This window comes from Palaemon carinicauda, chromosome 27, assembly GCF_036898095.1.
Source record: "Palaemon carinicauda isolate YSFRI2023 chromosome 27, ASM3689809v2, whole genome shotgun sequence".
Taxonomy (NCBI): domain Eukaryota; kingdom Metazoa; phylum Arthropoda; class Malacostraca; order Decapoda; family Palaemonidae; genus Palaemon; species Palaemon carinicauda.
In genome coordinates, this window is record NC_090751.1 from 17,613,558 (window position 1) to 17,635,162 (window position 21,605).

Consider the following 21,605-nt stretch of genomic DNA (forward strand, 5'->3'; position numbering starts at 1 on the left):
TATATATATATATATATATATGTATATATATACATATATATATATATATATATATATATATATATATATATATATATATATATATATATATATGTATGTATGTATGTATGTATGTATATCCTGTATATATATATATATATATATATATATATATATATATATATATATATATATATATATATATATATATATATACTGTATATATATATATATATATATATATTTATATATTTATATATATATATATATATATATATATATATATATATATAATTTATATATGTATATATAAATAAAATCTGGGAAATAAGGATTTTTTTCGGCTGTGACTACTGAAGTTGTTGTGGTGCTGGACTTTTAGTGTGCTTTCAAAACTGAGAGAGAAATTCCACCTTTTGGTATTATGATTTTGGTGCGGTTACCAGTTAATGTTGTTTTCATCATTATTATTGTTATTATTATTATTTGCTCTTATTTGTGTCGTAATGATTATAATTTGCAATGTGCTTTATATGTAGAAAGGCAAACACAACTGCTTGTAGGTCGCTCGCGTTTTATCTGGTTTCCAAAGCAGTGTTGGTTATTTTCATTTTTTTTTTCTAGTAAGCCTTTGATCATTGTAGCATGAATGAGGTATATGTATGCGTGTTTATATATTCGTATATATATATTTCACACGCGTACAGTACATATTGCTTTAGTAAATATTCTTTTTTAATTTTTATTTCATCTCTGTTGTGCTTCCGGCCTGATTGCTGCATCGTCTTTTTTTATTTTGCTTCTTTCAGTATTTTGGATCCGGTTCTGGAGATGGCAGAAGTGACATCGACATAGTTGAGGATTACTACACGGTAAGTATTATGGCCTAATGGAGGGGCTTTACAAATACTGACTAATCTCCTAATCTTCATTCATTCATTTTGTGATGGCTTTCATTGTCCCCCAAGGCGGGAGATTGTAACCCATAGAGTTTTTACGATCTTCCTTTATGCAATATGAATTTTGTTTCTATATAAATTTAATTGAAATAAGATTTAAACTAAACCATTTTATTTACTAAGACTCATATGGGCAAAGTGAAATGCATAAATTTCATTACAGTAACTCCGTATGACTTCATTTTGTTTGAGCTTTTCTAAAGTATTGTTTAAATCAAGGCCCCTTTAGATATACTCATATTTAATATACTCTTATATTTAATATACTCTTATATTTAAAGGATCTTGGTTTAAAAGTTGAATTTACGATAATACTCTTGAATTCTCGAATCTCCTTTTAGCAGTGTTCATTATCTCATTAGATATTGCATAATTCAAATACCTGTGTTATGATAGATACATATCTCACAGATATGATGATATTATGAATATATAACGCTTAGCTCAAGATCTCAATAATTACACCGAAGATCTTGACTGGGTTTGTTACTAAACGCTTTCAGCATCCTATCAAGACAAGCCATGTAAAATTTTGTGGAGTAGTATATTGAAATAAGTTTTAATGCCTCTGAACTTGAATTTGAAGTTATCGTAAAATTTTGTGCAGTAGTATATTGAAATAAGTTTTAATGCCTCTGAACTTGAATTTGAAGTTATCGTAAAATTTTGTGCAGTAGTATATTGAAATAAGTTTTAATGCCTCTGAACTTGAATTTGAAGTTATCGTAAAATTTTGTGCAGAAGTATATTGAAATAAGTTTTAATGCCTCTGAACATGAATTTGAAGTTATCGTAAAATTTTGTGCAGAAGTATATTGAAATAAGTTTTAATGCCTCTGAACTTGAATTTGAAGTTATCGTAAAATTTTGTGCAGAAGTATATTGAAATAAGTTTTAATGCCTCTGAACTTGAATTTGAAGTTATCGTAAAATTTTGTGCGGTAGTATATTGAAATAAGTTTTAATGCCTCTGAACTTGAATTTGAAGTTATCGTAAAATTTTGTGCGGTAGTATATTGAAATAAGTTTTAATGCCTCTGAACTTGAATTTTAAGTTATAGTAAAATTTTGTGCGGTAGTATATTGAAATAAGTTTTAATGCCTCTGAACTTGAATTTAAGTTAAAGAAAAAATATATATTAAACAAGAAATCTTATTCTTATTGAGTTACGGGAGTTTTGTGCTCGATCCTGATTTGAGGAAGAAATTTGTTATATACCTGTATGGCAACGCTCATTTATTTCTTGGTCTTATCACATTTAAAGTTAAGATTAGTTTTTTTTCGGCAAATGCCTTTTAATTATAGAGTTTTACATCTGGAAACTGAAAATTGTGTAACCATGTCCAATGAAGGAAATACGATTTCTTATATCATGGAAAAGGGTACGATAATCAAATCAGATTAATCAATAATATTAATTAAGCTTTTTTGTATTTGTAGAAAATAAATCACGTAGACAGTATCTCACCCAAAATATGGTTTCAGACTAACATACTTGATATTTCCCAATTTTTTTGGCTCATGTTATTTACTTCCAGGTAAAATGGTTGTGCTCTTCATTTCACATATACTATAATGTTAACTTTTAATATATTTTATATAATCATGATATGAGAATAACCATATGCCAGTTTAATATGAAAATCAAAGGGCCATAATATTGACATATGCTAATATATAATTGAAATCTACTGATCATATTTCACCAAATTAAAAAAAAATATCAATCTTTCCGGTTAAAGTTCATTGTGACGTGAATATCATTAGACATAAATCAATATGGATTTTTTATTATCGGATGTCCTACTTCGAAATCCTCATTAATTAACTAGACGCCGTTGTTTTGTAGCACGATATGGATGATGACATCGATATGCCGTCGCCACGCTTTGAAGGGTCCGGTTTAGATTTAGAAGGGGCGCCGCCCCCTCTTCCACCACCGCCCCCCATACACGGTAAGTACACCGTGTTTATAGATGTAAAGGATTAATCATGGAAAGTATGTTATATATATATATATATATATATATATATATATATATATATATATATATATATATATATATATATATATATGTATGTATATATATATAATATATATATTTATATATATGTATGTATGTATTTATGTATGTATACGTACATATAAATAAATACACACACATATATATGTATATATATATATATATATATATATATATATATATATATATATATATATATATATATATGTATGTATGTATGTATGTATGTATGTATGTATGTAAACATATAAATACATACATATATATATATATATATATATATATATATATATATGTAAATTTATATATATACATATATACAGTATATATATATATATATATATATATATATATATATATATATATATATATATATATATATATATATATATATTTATACATACATACATACACACATATGTAATGACTTTGTCGTAGCAATAAAAGTAATTTCCCCCTTAGTACAGTTTTCTTACTCAGTTGTCAGAGCGTTGTAGCTTCGTAGCTGTACGACCTACTTAGTCTTAATCCTTTAGATTCAAACGTCTTATCTGTCTTTCGTGTCAACAGCTAGACATTCTTTTCCCTGAATATTTGCATAAATAATACGTGTGTAAAAGAAATGTAAAATGACAATGCAAGGATCTTATAAAAAGTTTCGAACCTCTTATGATAAGAAGTCAGTATTGCAACCTATTTCCATATTTGTTTTCGAAACGTTTCATACTTGCCGGTGGCTGTACCCCTTTTGATATTTCATGGTACTCTGTATTCCTTGAACTTAATTAGTTAAAGGTATCTCATGTTGATCTGTTAGAAAAAAGATTCGTACATCTATTTGAAGTATAGTTTGTTTTTCATCCAAGTATTTTATGCAGAATCTTTGTCAGATCCAATATAAAAGTTTAAATGCCACTCATGAATGGCAGAGGCAAGGGACAGCTTCCTTTGTAATATGTGATTTGTTAACGGAATGAATCCTATAAATGAGTTCAGTTTATTCAGACTTTTTTTTTTATTCATTATTATGTTTTATTTCCGTTTTAAGTTATCATGTAGTTGCTTAGAAAACTCCAAAAATAAAATTAATTTTTAAAAATCGAGCACAATACCGTATATCTAATTTCTGGGAATGATAGCTTACAAATAATGGATTTTATATTTCGATTTAATTTGTGTAAAAATCTTATGTATGAACTATCACTTTTTTTTTATTTTATTTTTTTTTTTCGATCGGAGTACCATCAACTACCTAATTTGATTTATTCCCCGTAAGATTAAACTTTGTGAGAGAATTGTCACTTTTAACTCCAAAGATTGATAACCGTTAATGATAATCCATCTAAGGTGACGTTAACCTCTTGCTTTTATTTGCTGTTGACACAAGACGTATCAAATACTCTCTTGCTATTTTTATTGCAATTAGAATAAAAAACTACTTCCAGTAAGTAAATTTTATCATGTTGCTTGCTTTAGGCATGTCTCCACTTATGTGATAAATTCCCAAAATCCTGAGATACAGATAATCTTTTGTACAAAATGTAATATTAACTTATTAGTGAGACAAACTTGAATATTCTAGTGTAGGAGTAGATTTAACATTTGCATCATCCTAGGTTGGCATATTTAATCTGTAAATGTTTTATAATGAAGGATTTTATCATTCTGCTTCTATAACTGATACCAGAAACTTAACGTCATGGCAGAAAATTAGACAATGTACAGTTCACATAATTTTCAAATATTTAACTTTCATATTTTTGTTAAAGTTCCATGGGAAAAAGAACAATGCTATATTTTACACTTTTCTGATGAAGTTGTTTATGTAGTTACTGCGGCAACGATACAAGAATTGAATAAGTTCATACTCGCTAAACAGCTGGTTTTATCACTGCATTGAACTGATAATTTCGGGTGGTGGAACATGACAGATTTGAGTATTTACAAGTATAAAAGCATTTGGTTGGTTTGCTGGTCAGACGAATATTTCCAAATTGATGGATTTCATTAAAAAGAAAACTGATTGAAAGCTGTTGATAATATCGCTACATTGTATATATGGTGGAACTTTAGATTGTTTTATTTTGAAAATACGATTTTTATGAGTTTTTATGATTGCTGCCAATTTTTTTGGAAATACCCTCCAGATGCGAGTGACGATATCATTATTGCCTTATAAATATTAAATTTCACTAAACTGGTACATTTTTACATTAGAAGTTTAACGTTCAACTGTGTTAAAAGAACAGTTTATCGAAAATGAAATTATATTTCATTCTTGTTATGTTTCTCCTTTATTCATTTGACTTGTTGAGTACCCACAAGTACTTCAGAACAGTGTAAAATGTATGTTTTTTAAATTTATAAAAATTGTAAAATCATTTTTTTCAGAAAATATAAAAGTATTCACTTGTTTTTCGAAAAAGTTTTAAACATGAAAAAAAAAACAATTTTAAGATAATCTAAATCTATTAATTGTGTGTATTTTTGTTTAAAGTTTTTGTAAGGTAGAAGTTTATAACTTAAGTGTTGAGACAAAAGGGCTTCTAGTTAATGGTATATCATTTTGTTTTACTTACACGCAAGGCTCAAAATCAAGGAAAGGTATGACCCTGGTAATTTATTTTTATTTAAATCTTGGCAGTATATAGCTTCTGCTTAGTTCTTATCTCTTGTAAGAACAAGACTTACCATAGCATAGCAGTATTAACTGTAATGTATTGCACTTATATTTGAATGTGTATTGAATGCTTGTACAGTAATTGCTTCCTTTGATATACAGTACTATATAATAAATAACCACGAAGAAGACTGGAAAGATTACATGGAACGTGACCTCTTTGCCTATGCTTCGAAAAGAATTGAAGAACGCTTACATTTAATACTCGGAATGAGCTCAAATACAGTAGAATGTACATAAAAAACCCTCTCTCCTCCATCTTTACTCCTGTTTCCTTTTTTTATTAATATTTTCCTTTTCAGAGATTTGGGATAAGGTTTTCTTGGAATAAGAAAGGCATTGGTGCATCCTTGATGAAACAATATTTACCTGTATTTAAATATGTATGTTTTTGACATATTCTAACTTGAACTTAATGTTAATACTAAACATAATTTAAAACATTTTTTAATGTATTTTTTTTATGGGGGAAGGTGCAGTTTTCAAGTTCAGACGTTCCTGTTGGTAAAAGACCACATTCTTTGAAATCTGACACACACACTCACACACGCTCGCGTGCGCACAAACACACACATATACAGTATATATATATATATATATATATATATATATATATATATATATATATATATATATATATATATATATATATACATATATATATATATATATATATATATATATATATATATATATATATATATATATATATATATATATATATATATATATATATAAAGTATATACTAATATATACAAAATATATATTAATATAAAGTTATAGCTTATTATCAAGCCAGTATGGCTTACCATTTATATAGTAATGCAGTTTCTGCTTTTAGAATTGATTTTCTTCCTTGCATTCATCTTCTAAATTTAATTCAATTTTTTTACTTGTGATTTCATATTTAGAAATTTTCACATGCATGACGCACAGTATATCTATCACTACAATTGCTTTATATTGTTACGTTACTTACTACTTAATGTTATCATTGAATATTAAAACGCAATCTTTGTAGTATGTAATGATACTGTTTCCATGATTGACAGACGTAAAGTGCAACAAATATATATATATATAATTGAACCACCACCTTTTCATAAACAACTTTTGGAAAACGCACATTGTCTAAAGAATTGCCAAAATCAGACTCCTAAAATTAATCTTTATTTGAAATGCATTACTGTGCTTTATTCCCCCTTTTCCTTTGATATAATTTACCTAATACACATTTTGAGATTGTCTTTCTTTAATCAGATTTTTAAAATGTTTATTAATAAATAGAAGCTGATAAATGTCATTATGGATATTATGACCAGTGGATACTCCATTGGAATCTCGAACACTTTTCAATATTTAGAAACATATCCTCGACTTCCACTGTCAACTGTGTACATATTGCTTTTCCCATCTTATGAAGAATATGAAAATAAAGAACAGTTTCAAGAGTACTGAACAAAGCTCGCTGGCCCATCAACCCATTTTTGTAATGACTATTCGTAGGCTCCTGTACGCCTGACCTGCAGTAATTCACTGATGTTTTCAAATGCAAGGACTTATAGCAACTTGGAAGCACTCTGAAGAAGCACTCTGCAGACTTGACTCCTTATCATTAATAAAGTGGAAATGTAGCATATCTAACAAATTTGCAAGCTGTAACATTTAACCAAACCGTACAAAATGTTTAATGCTATTGTAATTGGCACTGCTCCAGCTGCAATAACACTGGCAGGTAATTTTTGTTTTGGTAATGCTCGTTGGTAAAAGCTGTAATGTTACTGGTAGCCTAATATTTGCACATTTGTAGCTCAGACTAGTTTTCTGGGGTTTACTTTTAGCCTTGATTAACCCAACTAATAGCTGAATAGTTAACTATAACATTTTTTTTAGCTTTCGGTATTATTTTTTTTTTGTCAAATACATTGAAGTAACGTGTTTTTGAAGTACGTTTGTAAACATTTTTCTAGTCAGCAATGTAATTTTCATGTGTTTCAACTTTGTTCATTCATTGCTATAAATCAACAATTACTTTTTATAGCTTTTTGAAATATATATTAGAGCCCGTTTGTTTTTGTCAATTCTGCTATACAGACTGCAGAAAGATATTTCATCCTGTAAGGAAACTAGTCAATATTTGCAGTTGATTTTGCACTTGATAATCATGTAATAATCAACAAAGTTTACTCTATCACGGACTTTGCGGAGCCAGGTTGCAGCACGGAACAGTGCCAGGACGTAAGTGTGAGGCAATGCAGTAACGTCGAGTGGAAGCAAGCCATCTTCCCCAATCTTTTGGGTCAAGGCCCAAGGGAGGCTGAACAGACTGCCTCCCGGTTCTGGCACCAGCTCCACACCATTGGATGCAGTGCAGAGTTTCGATTCATTGTGTGTGGGCTGTTGGCTCCTCCCTGTGCCCCGGGTATGACCAAGCCACTTCCTCCATGCAGGGAAGTCTGTGATGCTGCTCTCAACCAGTGTTTACCCATAATGCAGCGTTATTACCTCCCCTGGCCTGAGGATACCTTTACATGTCAGACATTCCCTTACAGCCACGAAGAACCCTGTCTCCGTTATCATCAGGGTGAAGTTGTGTTTCCTCCCGGTGTTAACAGTGACTGCTCAAGAAACGACTATGATTATGATTCATTTAGTCACTTGCCAGTCATCCCTGTTGAACCGGAAGATGTTCATACCAGAGCTGGCTCGACAGATTTGGGAGAAGACGACGAAGACATGTTCATCGCTTCAGGTGAAAGAGAAAACAGTGATCTATATTATGAGGCCTATGAAGCTTTCACCCCAAGTGCTTCTACCATTTCCTCCTCCCTATCCTCTTCCACTTCCTCCTCCTCCTCCACCACTGCAACTCCTCTCACAATTTCACCTGAGCATTCTTTGCGAATCAACACCCATACTCTTAGGTATGAACCCTCCCCGACCCCTCCAGTAGAGACTCCCAGGAGGTCACCTGGAGGGTCTAGTTCTCTTGGCACCAGTTACTTCCACAGGAATGAAATTATAGATGGTTAGTCTACTGCTTGCATAGAATTCATAAAAAAAGTATGTTGAGACTAAACACAAAATGGGAGTGGGCTATTACACATTGCGTACATGCTCAATTCTTTTTCTAGCATATTCAAAGAGAAAGAAAATATGTTTTCTGAAAAATATTGAGGGAAGTCAAAGAATATTCAATACACTATTTTGGTAGGATCTAATTAAGTGATTGATGACTTTCAGGAGTAATTTCATACCTTGCCTTTTTTCTGCTTTTCTTATTCAACAGATGGCATTACTTTTCAAGGACCCAAAGGTGATAAAGGAAGCAAAGGAGAGAGGGTGAGTGTAAATTGACGAGTAGTTGAATAAAGTAGAAGTGGACAGTGTTGCAGACTGTATTTTAAATTCGATTTTTTTTCCAGAAAGTGAGGTGGAAGGGTTCCTTATTTTACTATTTGTTCTTACATGAGAGTTGGGTACTTTTTATTACTAGGTTTTCTACAGGAAATTATTTCTGTGACTCATTTGTACAGTTTTCACTCATTCTTCCCACTGTAATTATAGTTAATTTTGATCCTTGCAAGAGCTAATTAAAAAGTTAACCTACTTTTAACTAGTCCATCAGCCAAGACGTCTGGCCATTTTCTATATTTTCTATGTAGGTCAAAGTTCACTCGCAATTCTTTTAAGTGGCAGTAGAATTGATCCCAGATGGTAACACGCTACAGAACATGCCTAATTGCTAACTCACTCACATACACACTTTTATACTGTATATATACACATGTTATTTATCAATTTTAGAGAGGCCGAATGACATCCTGCAATGGAAATCTAATTTCTGTTTCAAAAGAATTACAAGAGAGAGAGATCATTACAACATTATTAACAAACCGTAGCAAGTTGAAACTAGGGATATTTATTGGTGTTACAATTAATCGTATTTTTATTCTTATCTGAAAAATAGTCCTGTGGAAGACCACGTAGAAATCTGCTCTTGTATCGTCTTCATATTGTTAAATGAAAGATGGAACCCAAACTATTCTCCGAGGAGAACCGTTGTGGACTGACTGCGAATTTTAAGACTGTTTAAAATGGGGTCTATGTTGCAGTAAACTGCTGGTTGGTCCTCTAGATTCAGATAGAATAGAGAAAATATTAATTTTGGAAGGGCTAGAGTCCATTTTCAAGAAGCCAAAGTCCTAGGGTGAGCTTTCATTTGCTCTGGTACTACTAAGCATGACGACATGGATTTTTTTTTTTTTCTAAAATCAAGTGGACTAGTCTTACCTGGTGATAGTTAGATGGTAAGAACTAGAGTAAGGAAATGAATGGTAAGAACTAGAGTAAGGAAAGGAAGTAAATCATGGGCCAATATGTCACAGAAGTAAAAAGGATTCAATGTGTTCTATTTTTATCTTTATTCACTGGTATAGAAATTAGTAACATTTCTGTATTTTATATAAATTTTTATTTTTTCTCTGTAGGGCCTATCTTTTATTTTTGTTGCAGAAATGTGTAACTTATTGGAAGGATCATTCACATTCCATTTACTCAATTGCTAAAGTTTCAAGAATGAATGAAACACTCAAGTACAGATATCATGAAAGGAATGATAGATTAAATTTCTTATAAGTCACATACATAACATCTTTCACTTTATATTTTATCAGGTATACTGAAAAGTAGTCTTTTTTCCTGGGATCGCTTTGAAAATAATTTTAATTTCGTCTATGAAACAAAAATGCCCCCTTAAAAATTAGAACTTGGTGTATTACTGTTGTATTCAGATGTTGCTATACTTTATACAGTATATAGCACTGTGCCGAGCTTTTTATGATACCTAGGATTTTTATAACTTTTAGGTACATAAATATTTCAATGATTCACGTCATCTTGAAGGAGGCCAACCTATTGACCCTCTGTAAACTTATTAATATAGCTTATATAATATTCTTCCCTTTTATTGAAATTGGACATATTGTATATTCAAATTATTGTTTGTTAATGTCAACTTACCATATACACTTGGATATTGCAATTGGATTAGAATAATGCAAACCAGTGACATGGGGGGAGAGTTTGATACGAATTGCTCTAAGTCACAATCAGACACAAGAGCCAGTAGGCATCGTATAATTTGTAGTAATCAACAGTGTACAACTATGACACATAATTTTCTTCAGGGTCCACCTGGAGAATCGGTGGCAGGACCTCCTGGCCCCCGAGGTCCGCCCGGTCCTCCTGGAGTACCAGGAAAGGCTACCAGCTACAATTTCCCCGACTTCGGCTCTGGTGCGGGAGAAGATTATGTAAGTTACATGCTTGATGTTCAGTATGTCTATCATAGTTATCGGTAAATCCTCTTTTATAGGTCAAATTTATTTCCCCTTTTATGCTCATTTAAGTTCTTCATTATGATTTTTATGTATTTGTTTCTGAAACAATTTGAAAATTTATGATCTTATAATTTTAGAATAACCTTCTTGAGATAATTTGTTATTTTGGGAGTGGTAATTGGGGGGCTGTGCTTAGTTCCTGTTAGAAAATATAATCTCATAAAACAACTGAAAACCAAGTAGAAAATTAATGCACGCTGCCTAGACATGTGAGTCATTATGTCAATGGTTTTAAAGAGGAACACAAACAACAATTCAGTATTGTTGATGCGAGTAAGATGCACGGACGTCAGGATCACTAATAATCCATGGACCCAACCTATCATTCATATTCTGTACTGAGTTTCTGGTACATTACATTACAAACTGGACTTGACTCGTCAAAGGATAATGGTTCGGGTGGTTGAATCAGTGGAACTTCAAAAGTTCAAAGTTGGAGCAAATGCTTTTTTGTTGACCAGGCGGACATGAGTCTGTTTATAGTTTATATATGACATATTTGTTTTTGACGTTGTTAATAGTTTATATATGACATATCTCTTTTGACATTACTTTTTTTTTTAGAATGATTTATTGTTAATTTGTTCTCTTCAGTTATTTATTTCCTTATTTCCTTTCCTCACTGGGCTATTTTTCCCTATTGGAGCCCCTGGGTTTATAGCATCTTGTTTTTCCAATTAGGGTTGTAGCTTGGATAGTAATAATAATAATAATAGGAAAGGTAGCTCAATCCGTTTCCGGTAATAATTGTACAGTAGACAAAAATACATTTACATTCTTTGCTTTTACTACAGATTTTGGGTCATATATTTATTGCCAATTGACAATTAAATTAAGTGGGAATTTTATATTAACATAAAAAGTGTCTTAGAAACTTTCACAGCTTTATTTCAATTTAATAATCTCTCTGCTGTAATTTTGTTACAGCCTGATTCAGAATTCTTCGGACGTCGACGAGAATATTATGGACATCCTGGAGATTGTTCATGTAACGAAACTGCCCTGATAGCTTCTGTCCTTGCTCAGGTAGGCCTATGTCTTTGTTGATATGAAATTATTTTCTCTTTCTTTAGGAAGAGCACATCTATTTTAATAGTGCAAGAAACTTTAGTCTTATGTTCTGATACAGGTATGTTGAACTATATATTATATCAATTTTTAAATATTGCAAGTTATATTTATTACGTTTTAATCTCGTGAAAAGTTACATTTGTTACATTTATATCGTGGAAAGTTACATTTATATCGTGAACCGTTATATTTCTTACATTCTAGTCTCGTGAAAAGTTGCATTCGTTACTGATTAATTGTGAAAAATTATATTTGTTACATTTTAATCTCATGAAAAGTTATATTTGTTACATTTTAATCTCGTGAAAAATTATATTTGTTACATTTTAATCTCATTAAAAGTTATATTTGTTACATTTAAATCTCGTAAAAATTCATATTTGTTACATTTTAATCTCATGAAAATTTATATTTGCTACATTTTAATCTTATGAAAAGATATATTTGTTACATTTTAATCTCATGAAAAGTTACATTTGTTGCATTTTAATCTTGTGAAAAGTTATATTTGTTACGTTTTAATCTCATGAAGTTACATTTGTTACATTTTAATCTAGTGAAAAGTTATATTTGTTACGTTTTAATCTCATGAAGTTACATTTGTTACATTTTAATCTAGTGAAAAGATATATTTGTTACATCTTAATCTCATGAAAAGTTACATTTCTTGCATTGTAATCTCGTGAAAAGTTATATTTGTTACGTTTTAATCTCATGAAGTTACATTTGTTACATTTTAATCTCGTGAAAAGTTATATTTGTTACGTTTTAATCTCATGGAATGTATTTACATGCAAGTGGCTTCAGCCCCTAGATATACCCACGTTTTAACCTTTTACCTTATTACTTCCATTTTGCTGTTTAACCTCTTTTAACTTATACTTCATAGTGCGACGGCAGGTTATTTTCCTCCAGTCGTACATCGCTGCTGTTAGATCCTCATTAAAATGTGAAATAAGGTCCAGGTAGTCTGTAGGTTTCCTGTTTCAAACATCTGTGTCCAACATAAGAAAGGAAGTCAAAAGATTGGTATTTTTAAATAATGGCTAGAGCCTAAATGGGCTGTATGTTAGACAGGAAAAGAGGGAGAAGTATAGCATGCGTTAGTATATGAAATACAATACTAGACTGCGTGCATATGGCAATGGTGTCTTTCAGATTGATAGGTACTGTAGATCACACTAGAAAAGTAATGTATTTAAACAGAAAATTTATACCATATTGTGATAGGGTTACTAGTTACCTCTCTAAAGTTTGGAAAGTCCCTTTTGTTTATCTAAATTGAGCCAAACTAGGCCAAAGGGGCCTAAATCTAGCTAAAGCCTTTATAATACAACAGGGTAGATTTAAAGAAATGTTTAAGAAGCAAGATGGTTTCCTTACCTAGTTTTGATAGGCCTACCCGTAAAGTATATGGGAAGATCTTTTGTCTTTAAAAGAAAAATGAGGAATAACGATTTTGTCACAGAGTCAAAAGAATGAAATGTAGGCTAATGACCCAAAAATCAATCGTAGTCCACTACTCTTAACATATGTTGACTTTCTACGTTGACAAAGGACTAAGCCACGAAATTTCAATATACTGCAGGAGAAGCTTGAAGTACTAAAGTACTAACGTTTTAGGGAATGCTTCGTTTGTTTTTTTTTCCCTCTACACACAAACTGTTGATACACATACTGTATTTCTGAAAGTGAAGAAAAGTTCATTCTAAGGGATTTATCTGAATAGTTCTAATTATTTCCTAAGAAAAATTTTATCACTAAGGTTCGTCTGCCCATAAGTATGTAATATGATATCATTAAGTTGTATGGTATATATTTATAATTAAGGGGTTTTAACCACATTTCAAACAATAGTCTATACTCAATTTTTTTAATGGGACGCATTTGCACCGACTCGCAGCGGTGCCCTTTTAGCTCGGAAAAGTTTCCTGCTCTCTGATTGGTCAGAATTATCTTGTCCAACCAATCAGCGATCAGGAAACTATTCCAAGCTAAAATGGCACCCTTTCCAAGTCGGTGCAAATCTGCCTAACTAAAAAGAATTGTCTATAGCCAGTAGCATGTAAACATATAAGAGAACCTCTTCTATGTATTATAACAGAATACATTCTCACGTGAATATAGATTCCCCGTGGTCGGCCTGGTTTAGAAGGTAAAGCAGGACGTGATGGTGCCCCGGGTTCACCAGGCACCCCTGGCAGTCCTGGACCAAGAGGGGAGCGTGGAGAGAAAGGGGATGAGGGGGAAACAGGAGATGTGGGTCCCATAGGTCCTCAGGGTAAGTAACTCTCAAAGTACAGTACAGGACTGTATATGGAAAAATTAGCCTTTTTTTAAATCAAACTCTTTCTTTCCTAGACATGAGTAAGTATTACTGTAGGCCTACTGTATTTTCATAATTTCTGTGTTTCTGTAAACAATTTAAAGAACAACCTTATTCACTAAAAGAGCAAGATATTTTGAAGATTGATATTTTAGACAAAACTTTCAAGTTACGAGTTAGGCCAGTTAGTTTTTATTGGAGCTTATTTTGATTTCATGGTGCAATACCTATATCAGAATTATTTTTTTCGCCGTTACTGTGCTATTGTCTACTAACGGTAATATAATGTAAATTTATAATGGACGTTATTTGCATGTAATTTTCAAAATCCAGGAAATTTAGCTTCATCATCATGAACATTTAAAAATGTTGGCATTTCCTGTGAGGTGTGTGAATTTAGTTTTCGAATTTGACTTACATTTATTTTAATCTTTTCTATGAATTTTAGTTTTGTACTCTGAAAAGAGTACAATGCCAAAATTTAGATATATATATATATATATATATATATATATATATATATATATATATATATATATATATATATATATCCACCTTTTGATTATCATTACAATACCATTTGTTTGCAGCATTTATGGTCATGACCCATGTCAGCACACGCAACAGGACACAATCTATCACTGAAAAAGTGCTGCAGCTTATTTTAATTTTTTGCTCATATTTTATTTGTCATTCATTGATAGTTTTAACAGTCTTGACAGTGAAGTGGAAAAAGTGACAATATAATCATGAATATTTTATGAATATTTGATAATTCCAGGACCTGAAGGAGAAAGAGGCCCTAAAGGAGAACCAGGGCAAGATGGTTCTCCTGGTCTACCAGGCGAGCGTGGTCCCGTAGGTCCCTCAGGAGAGCCTGGCTGGGGTGGTAACAGGCTAGATGTAAGTGTAAGTGAAAACTTGTAAAACTGTAGGGCTAACATGAAACTGAAATTTGTTTACTTTTCTTGAAGTTTTAATAGCTGCTCTTATCGAGTACAAAATTTAAGTAGTTTTAAAAGAGGTATTGGCAGAGGATTACAAGAAGATTAGAGCATGGATATAATTCCTCAAGTTTAATTTCAAATTGAATTCCTCAGGTTTAGTTTTAAGTTATAGATTTTTCATCTTGATCAAAATTATATCCCTCAAGTATTACAAGTATAATTGAGAAGAAAAAGAAGCATGGTAAAATTAAAGCAGGTAAATGGATTGCTCAATTGGGTACACTTAAACAAAACTTTAATGGTATTTTATATTGTAAATTCTAAATCACTACAGCTGTAAAAATCAAACTGTAATGCACTGGTAATGAGTGGGGATTTATTTATGTTTAATGCAATCTATTTATGATGCTAGCTCATCTTATTATTGCTTCTTCATCATGTTTTTAGAGGAAAAACTCTTGATCAATCCCACATCTTCAGCCTTTCTAGTTAGGAAGATCTATTTTAAGCAGGAATACAATTAATTTAAAAGAGCATTTAAATCAGGAATATTGGGTATTTCAAACAATGCTTGTTAGTGACTGGAGAAGATGGAATAATATGTCAGGAAATCAACAATATCTATTTTTCCTTTTCGCCCATATTATGGTATAAAGGATAAGATTTATTGCATATGAGTTACAATACTTGGAAGACTTTTCTGTGATAACTCATCTCAAACTTAGAATTGGGTTTATATGGCCATATACTGTACCACCAAGTCTTGTTATGCCAACTGAATTTTCCACATGGTATTTCATTTTGGAAGAGGCATTTGTTCACCTTGACACCAGATCCTTTATCAGGGCTTTAACATCAACAAGTTACAAAGTAATCCCAAATAAATGGATTGTAAACCTTGACCTGATGAAATGTTAATTCAAATTATATTTGTTTCTTTTGGTCATAATTCTCTTTTACTGGGGTCATGCGTTATACCTAAATGGTTTAAGTATTAATTGCCAATTGTTTTTATGTGCGTTTATCTGATGTCATGCAATAGAAAATGACCTTAAAAGGTCGGTGATACGCAACCTTAACAGGTGACTTTTCAAGTTTTAAATATTTTTTACTCTTCTATATTCATAAAACCCTCCAAGCTTAATCTTTTATTATTGAGGTTAGTTACACAAAAAACTTGATTTGGTTAAAGCCCTGCGTGGGACAAATATTTCTGCAACAACTAGTACCCTAATGCACCATGACACAGAAGTTTCATTCTGCAAAGCTTAAGCACAGCTCAGTATATGTATGTTAAGCTTACAATCATTGTATTTGATGATTTTTTCTAGCTTCATTCCAAAGTCAATAAAATGAGCATGCTTTACATGGGAGCAGTCCTTTCAAATCATAGGAGGCAAAATTTAGCTCATTTTTTCGTTAATCCAAGATAAGATTAAATGTATCCATGGTAATCTGATGAAATATTGCTAGATAAATCAGTTTGCAACATGAATGACGCAAAGTGGAATGAGGTGATTAACTAAAAGAGTATTCAAAATATACCATACTAAGGATACTTTCTCTAGTATTTTTCTAGATTGACCACATTGTTTTGTTCTTCCATTAATCATATCAGGAAATTTACTGTCAATTCCAAGGGTACAGTTCACTAAATTTAGAGGTGAAATTTCCTGAACAGATAGCCATTGTTGTCAAAATCATTATTGTATTATGTCATCAATGATTTATAAATGTAATAATTTTATTACAGTAAATAAATAGCTATTTTTGCATGCCTTTGAGCATGAGTACAGTGCTGTATGTAAACTAATTTCTAGGTACAGTATACTAATTTTATACTAGATAACTGTGTTAGTTTTCAAAGAACTGGATCTGATGATTTCTCCTACTTAACACATCACATAATTGTATAGTTAACACATTTTGATAATGGTAGAGAAGCTGTACATAACTGATTGAAGGCATTGTATCATTTTATAAACTTGTCAGAATGATTAGTAGATGTACACTCTTAGTTAACTAATTGTCCTTTTAGTTTAACTACTGTTAGATAGTAAGGATATTACATACCTATATTTTAACATCATACTGGCATTTTAGAGATAAAAAATGCTGTGAAACTACTTTCTTATAGATAAAATTTTCCTGATAACCTTAATTAAGGAATTCTTTTGGACATGCAGCCTTCGTGGGATGCACGCTCCATGCTTGAGGTAAAAGGAATCTTCAAAGCCTAAAATATAAGTTAATATTTTGTACTGAAGTGGTTTCCATAGTTATTTGTGCATGTAATAGATGTCAACTTTAAATCTTTACTAATTTGCAGCCATAAAAGTTAGATTGTTCAGTCTCTTGAACTTTGCTTTTATTTGTACTGTATAATATACTGCCTTGATTTTTCCATTGCTACAAGTTCTTTTATAGTAACTGCTAATTGTGGAATGTTAGGGGCCCTCTGGTAACATTGTACCATTCAAGACTTTGAAGCTGAAATCTAATTGCTCTTTTGCCTTTCTGTTCTTAACAGTCATATTCACAGTCATCTCTTCTTTCATAACTATCATTGCAGTAGCAAGAAAAAAAACAGGATTCTTTCACTCTTTAACTGGAAAAGCTATTCAAAGTCATCTCTTCATTGCTATCATTGTAGTTGCAAGAAAAAAAAAACACCGGATTCTCTCGCGCTTTAACTGGAAAAGCTGCCATTTAATTTCCTTTTTTCTGCAGTTTTAGAACTTTATTTCTTCTTTTATTTCAAATCTTGATTTTGGCTTAATTTTGGTAGTTTTGATATTCTGCACTTTTATGGTGTATACTGCATGAAAGTAAGGTACATTTGTATCTTATGTTGAGCCAGTTTTGACTTTTAAGTGAAGTCACTTTCTGTTCAGAGATAACAGGAATAATCATTTATTATTTTTTACATTCTTCAAAATTCAGAGTTTTTAGGACCGTAAGCTGGTTGAACTTTCAAACAAGTTTTGTACTAGCAACAGTTTAATAGGATGCTTATAATGGTTTATAGAGTATCTGTATGGTTTTCTTAATGTTTATGTTATTTAATTTATAACATTAAGATTTTAGCCTGAAAACCAATTAATGGCTTAACATAAGATATGATTGTATATTGACATTTCAGACATTTGAATTACAAATGTTTTTATATTATAGTCAAGGATCTTCTGATATGTAAAGATTTCTACGACATAACAAGAATTTTGCTTAGCAATTGCAAAGTACGCATATATAAGAGTACTCATTCCTTTCATTTTAATAATGGAACCTTGTGTTATCGTCATTATTTGTCAACACAATAGTAACATAGATGGAATTTACACACAAACACAAAATCCTTAGTACATTATAGTATCTTATGCCTTGCAGTAGAAATTATTTACTATTGAAGCTAAATTGGGATTGCAGTATGTACTGTAGATTTTGTATTTCATATTTACAGTACTTGACATAAATCAGAGTAGAAAACTTAACCATCCATAAAAAAAAATTGCAATCCAATTGCTTGAAAGTAATATGTATCTAGTGCTAAAGTAAATTTTGTTTCTGTGAATTGAATACTTACCATGTATGAAATTCATGCATATTTGCAGTTTTTCATGATTACAAAGGCATGAAGAAAATTTATCAAATATAAAACTATAACAATATTATTTTGAATGCCACCATCATAAAATAGAGGAGAATTCTTTTAAAAACAAATATTTGCTTCAGTACACTTTAAATTAAATTTTATTAAAAAGAACGTATTTTTAACATAAAGATGAAAAGAATGTTTAATATAGGTTTAACCTTATTTCAGTATTTTGTTTCTTGAGAATATACATTAGCTAAGCTGTTTAAAGTTGATTAACGTCATGGTCCATGTATAAAGATGGTACAATGTCATATCTTATCATCCATGTATAGTTCTGGGTGAATTTGATGTTGTTTAAGAGCTCATTAAAACACTTTGTAACACTTGAAAAAATAAGGAAAGGTTACAACTGTTTGATTAGTAAGGTAAGAGTTGTTAACATTGTAAATAGAAAAGAATTACTGTGATATTTGGCGATCTGTAACCTTAGTTTGAGAATGCATGCTTTTCTTCATTAGCTATAACGGCAAGTAATTAACACAGGAGAGTGCTTCGGATATTCAATGCCCCATTCCATATTTTCTCAACAAATTTAATGCCATTTGGAATACTGTGCAATACTTAGAAGCCATTTTTGTTATGATTTGCCGAATTTTGTTACTGATTTATATGTGGTTTGAAATTTCAGAAGAAAATATATTAAAGTACAGTATTTCAATTAGTCCTACCCAACATTCATTGTGCTATAAGTTAAAAGAACAGCTTTGGTTGATAAACTAAGAAATTTGAGTGTTATTAGGTAGTGGATTTGTATGACTACCCCTCCCATAGTTCAATAACTATTGCTGCTATGAAGGGCCATTGGAGGCCATCATGTTGGAAATCCTCACTCTCGCTTTGTAAATCGTTATGTTGACATCTATTTTTGTGGTGTTTGTGTAATTATAGGATTTCTGGGTCGACCTGTGGCGCCCGGTGAAAAGAGTCCTTCTTGTATATCTTTTCTGAACAGGTCTCTCCCCAGAAATAGATTTTTCCTTCGTCAAAATCCCTTTTTGTAACTAGTTTTATTAGGCTCTTGATATTGTTGTGATGTCATTAAGATTTTAACAGAGTATTCAAGGTATGTCTTATGAAATAAGACTTTGAGTAGCCAGTAATAAGACTCGTGTGTATAGGCCTAAATTTGACACTAATAAGATATGCATCACCTTTTGAGGCAAAGTGTGGATAGCTCAAGATACATTTGATGTGTTTGGGGATCTCCTAAATGAAATAGTATTAGACTGTTAAATTAAGGATCAGAGAAAATAAAAAAGTATAAAGGTGAAGAGAGTTAAGCATGATGCTTACTGTTCCTCAAATGGTACCATAGCTAGTGAACGTATTTCAGTTCTACTGTACATGCTTTTTTATCATGAACAATTCACTTCATAATTACATGACTCCTATTCATTCTAGAGCTTCCATTTTTTCCTCCATCTCAAATATCCTTTGCTTGTCCTACTCCTCTAGATAATTTCCAGACAATTCACACTTAAAGTTTAAGTTTTTCTCGTTGTATTAGCTAATAGCACTCGTTCCATAGCAGAATGAACAGGTAATTTTATAATTTTTCTTATTTTTTGGTGGAAACAATGGATATACTGTACATATCAGTTCAGTAGGTATCTCTAGGCAAAGTAACCCCAGTGAACATGAGGTAGACATACCTCAACTCTTACCTAAAAGAGAAGAGAAATGATTATTGCAGGCTAACACTTTTAAAAAGAAATTAAATTATCTTGTGCATGCTGGATCGAGCAAGCATAATCACTCTTTATTTGCAATGCAAAAGAAAAGACTATATATCTATGCATCCAAGGAGTATTTTGAATGGTTTTCAATCAAAAGGATTAAGGGCCATTTATATTGAAGTAATTATTCTGTGGTAGGGCTGGTCATACAAATCTGCTATAGTCCTAAAAGTTTTGAGTTTTTCAGCCAAAACCACACTTTCAAAGCTTATATAGTGCAATGAATATTAGGTAAGTATTGAAATAATAAATTTTATTTTATATATTTTTTTATTTTATTGGGTAGTATGTAACATTTTTATAAAGTTTGTACTCTTTATTTTGCTTTTATTTAATTTTACCAATTTTTTTCCCGTAAATTTAAATTATCATTAGAGATCATACTTCTCAAAATCATAAAAAGGAGTCTTGTCTTGTTTCACTTTTCAGCAATAGAAAAAAACAGATCAAATCATTTTAGTTTTGTTGAACATCTAGTAGCATTTTTAATTATTTTGTTTAACCTTTACTAAATGCAGCAAAATGAAACAGACAATGTTTGGTACTCATTTTGATTTATAATCCTTCTGTAGTGTTAGTGTTTCCAGTCATAGTTTTGATTATGAAATTCAACTGTTGGCCTTGCTCTCTTGCTAATCTATGCAAAGGTTTTTCTCTTTTTCACCAATGTCTGGAATGTATGCTAGGAACCTTGCTTTCATTTCTTTGGATGCAGTGCTAGCTAAGTGTCTATATTTATTTTATCCATGTTATGCAATTTTCTCACATATTTATATCAAGGGTTTGGTTTGTGGCTTCATGCTTATTATTGTTATTCATTGATA

The 21,605-nt window shown here is 31.2% G+C and overlaps 1 protein-coding gene across 1 annotated transcript in view; it reads left to right on the forward strand.

Moving 5' to 3' along the window:
• Positions 1-21,605, forward strand: part of LOC137620578 (collagen alpha-1(XVIII) chain-like) — a 467,446-nt gene that overhangs the window by 300,612 nt on the left and 145,229 nt on the right. Inside the window, exons 3-11 of the mRNA XM_068350835.1 lie at positions 789-851; positions 2,789-2,894; positions 5,550-5,567; positions 7,857-8,672; positions 8,934-8,986; positions 10,834-10,959; positions 11,974-12,072; positions 14,245-14,398; positions 15,225-15,352. Of these exons, the coding sequence (XP_068206936.1) occupies positions 789-851; positions 2,789-2,894; positions 5,550-5,567; positions 7,857-8,672; positions 8,934-8,986; positions 10,834-10,959; positions 11,974-12,072; positions 14,245-14,398; positions 15,225-15,352 (1,563 nt within the window). The remainder of the gene's footprint in view (positions 1-788; positions 852-2,788; positions 2,895-5,549; positions 5,568-7,856; positions 8,673-8,933; positions 8,987-10,833; positions 10,960-11,973; positions 12,073-14,244; positions 14,399-15,224; positions 15,353-21,605) is intronic.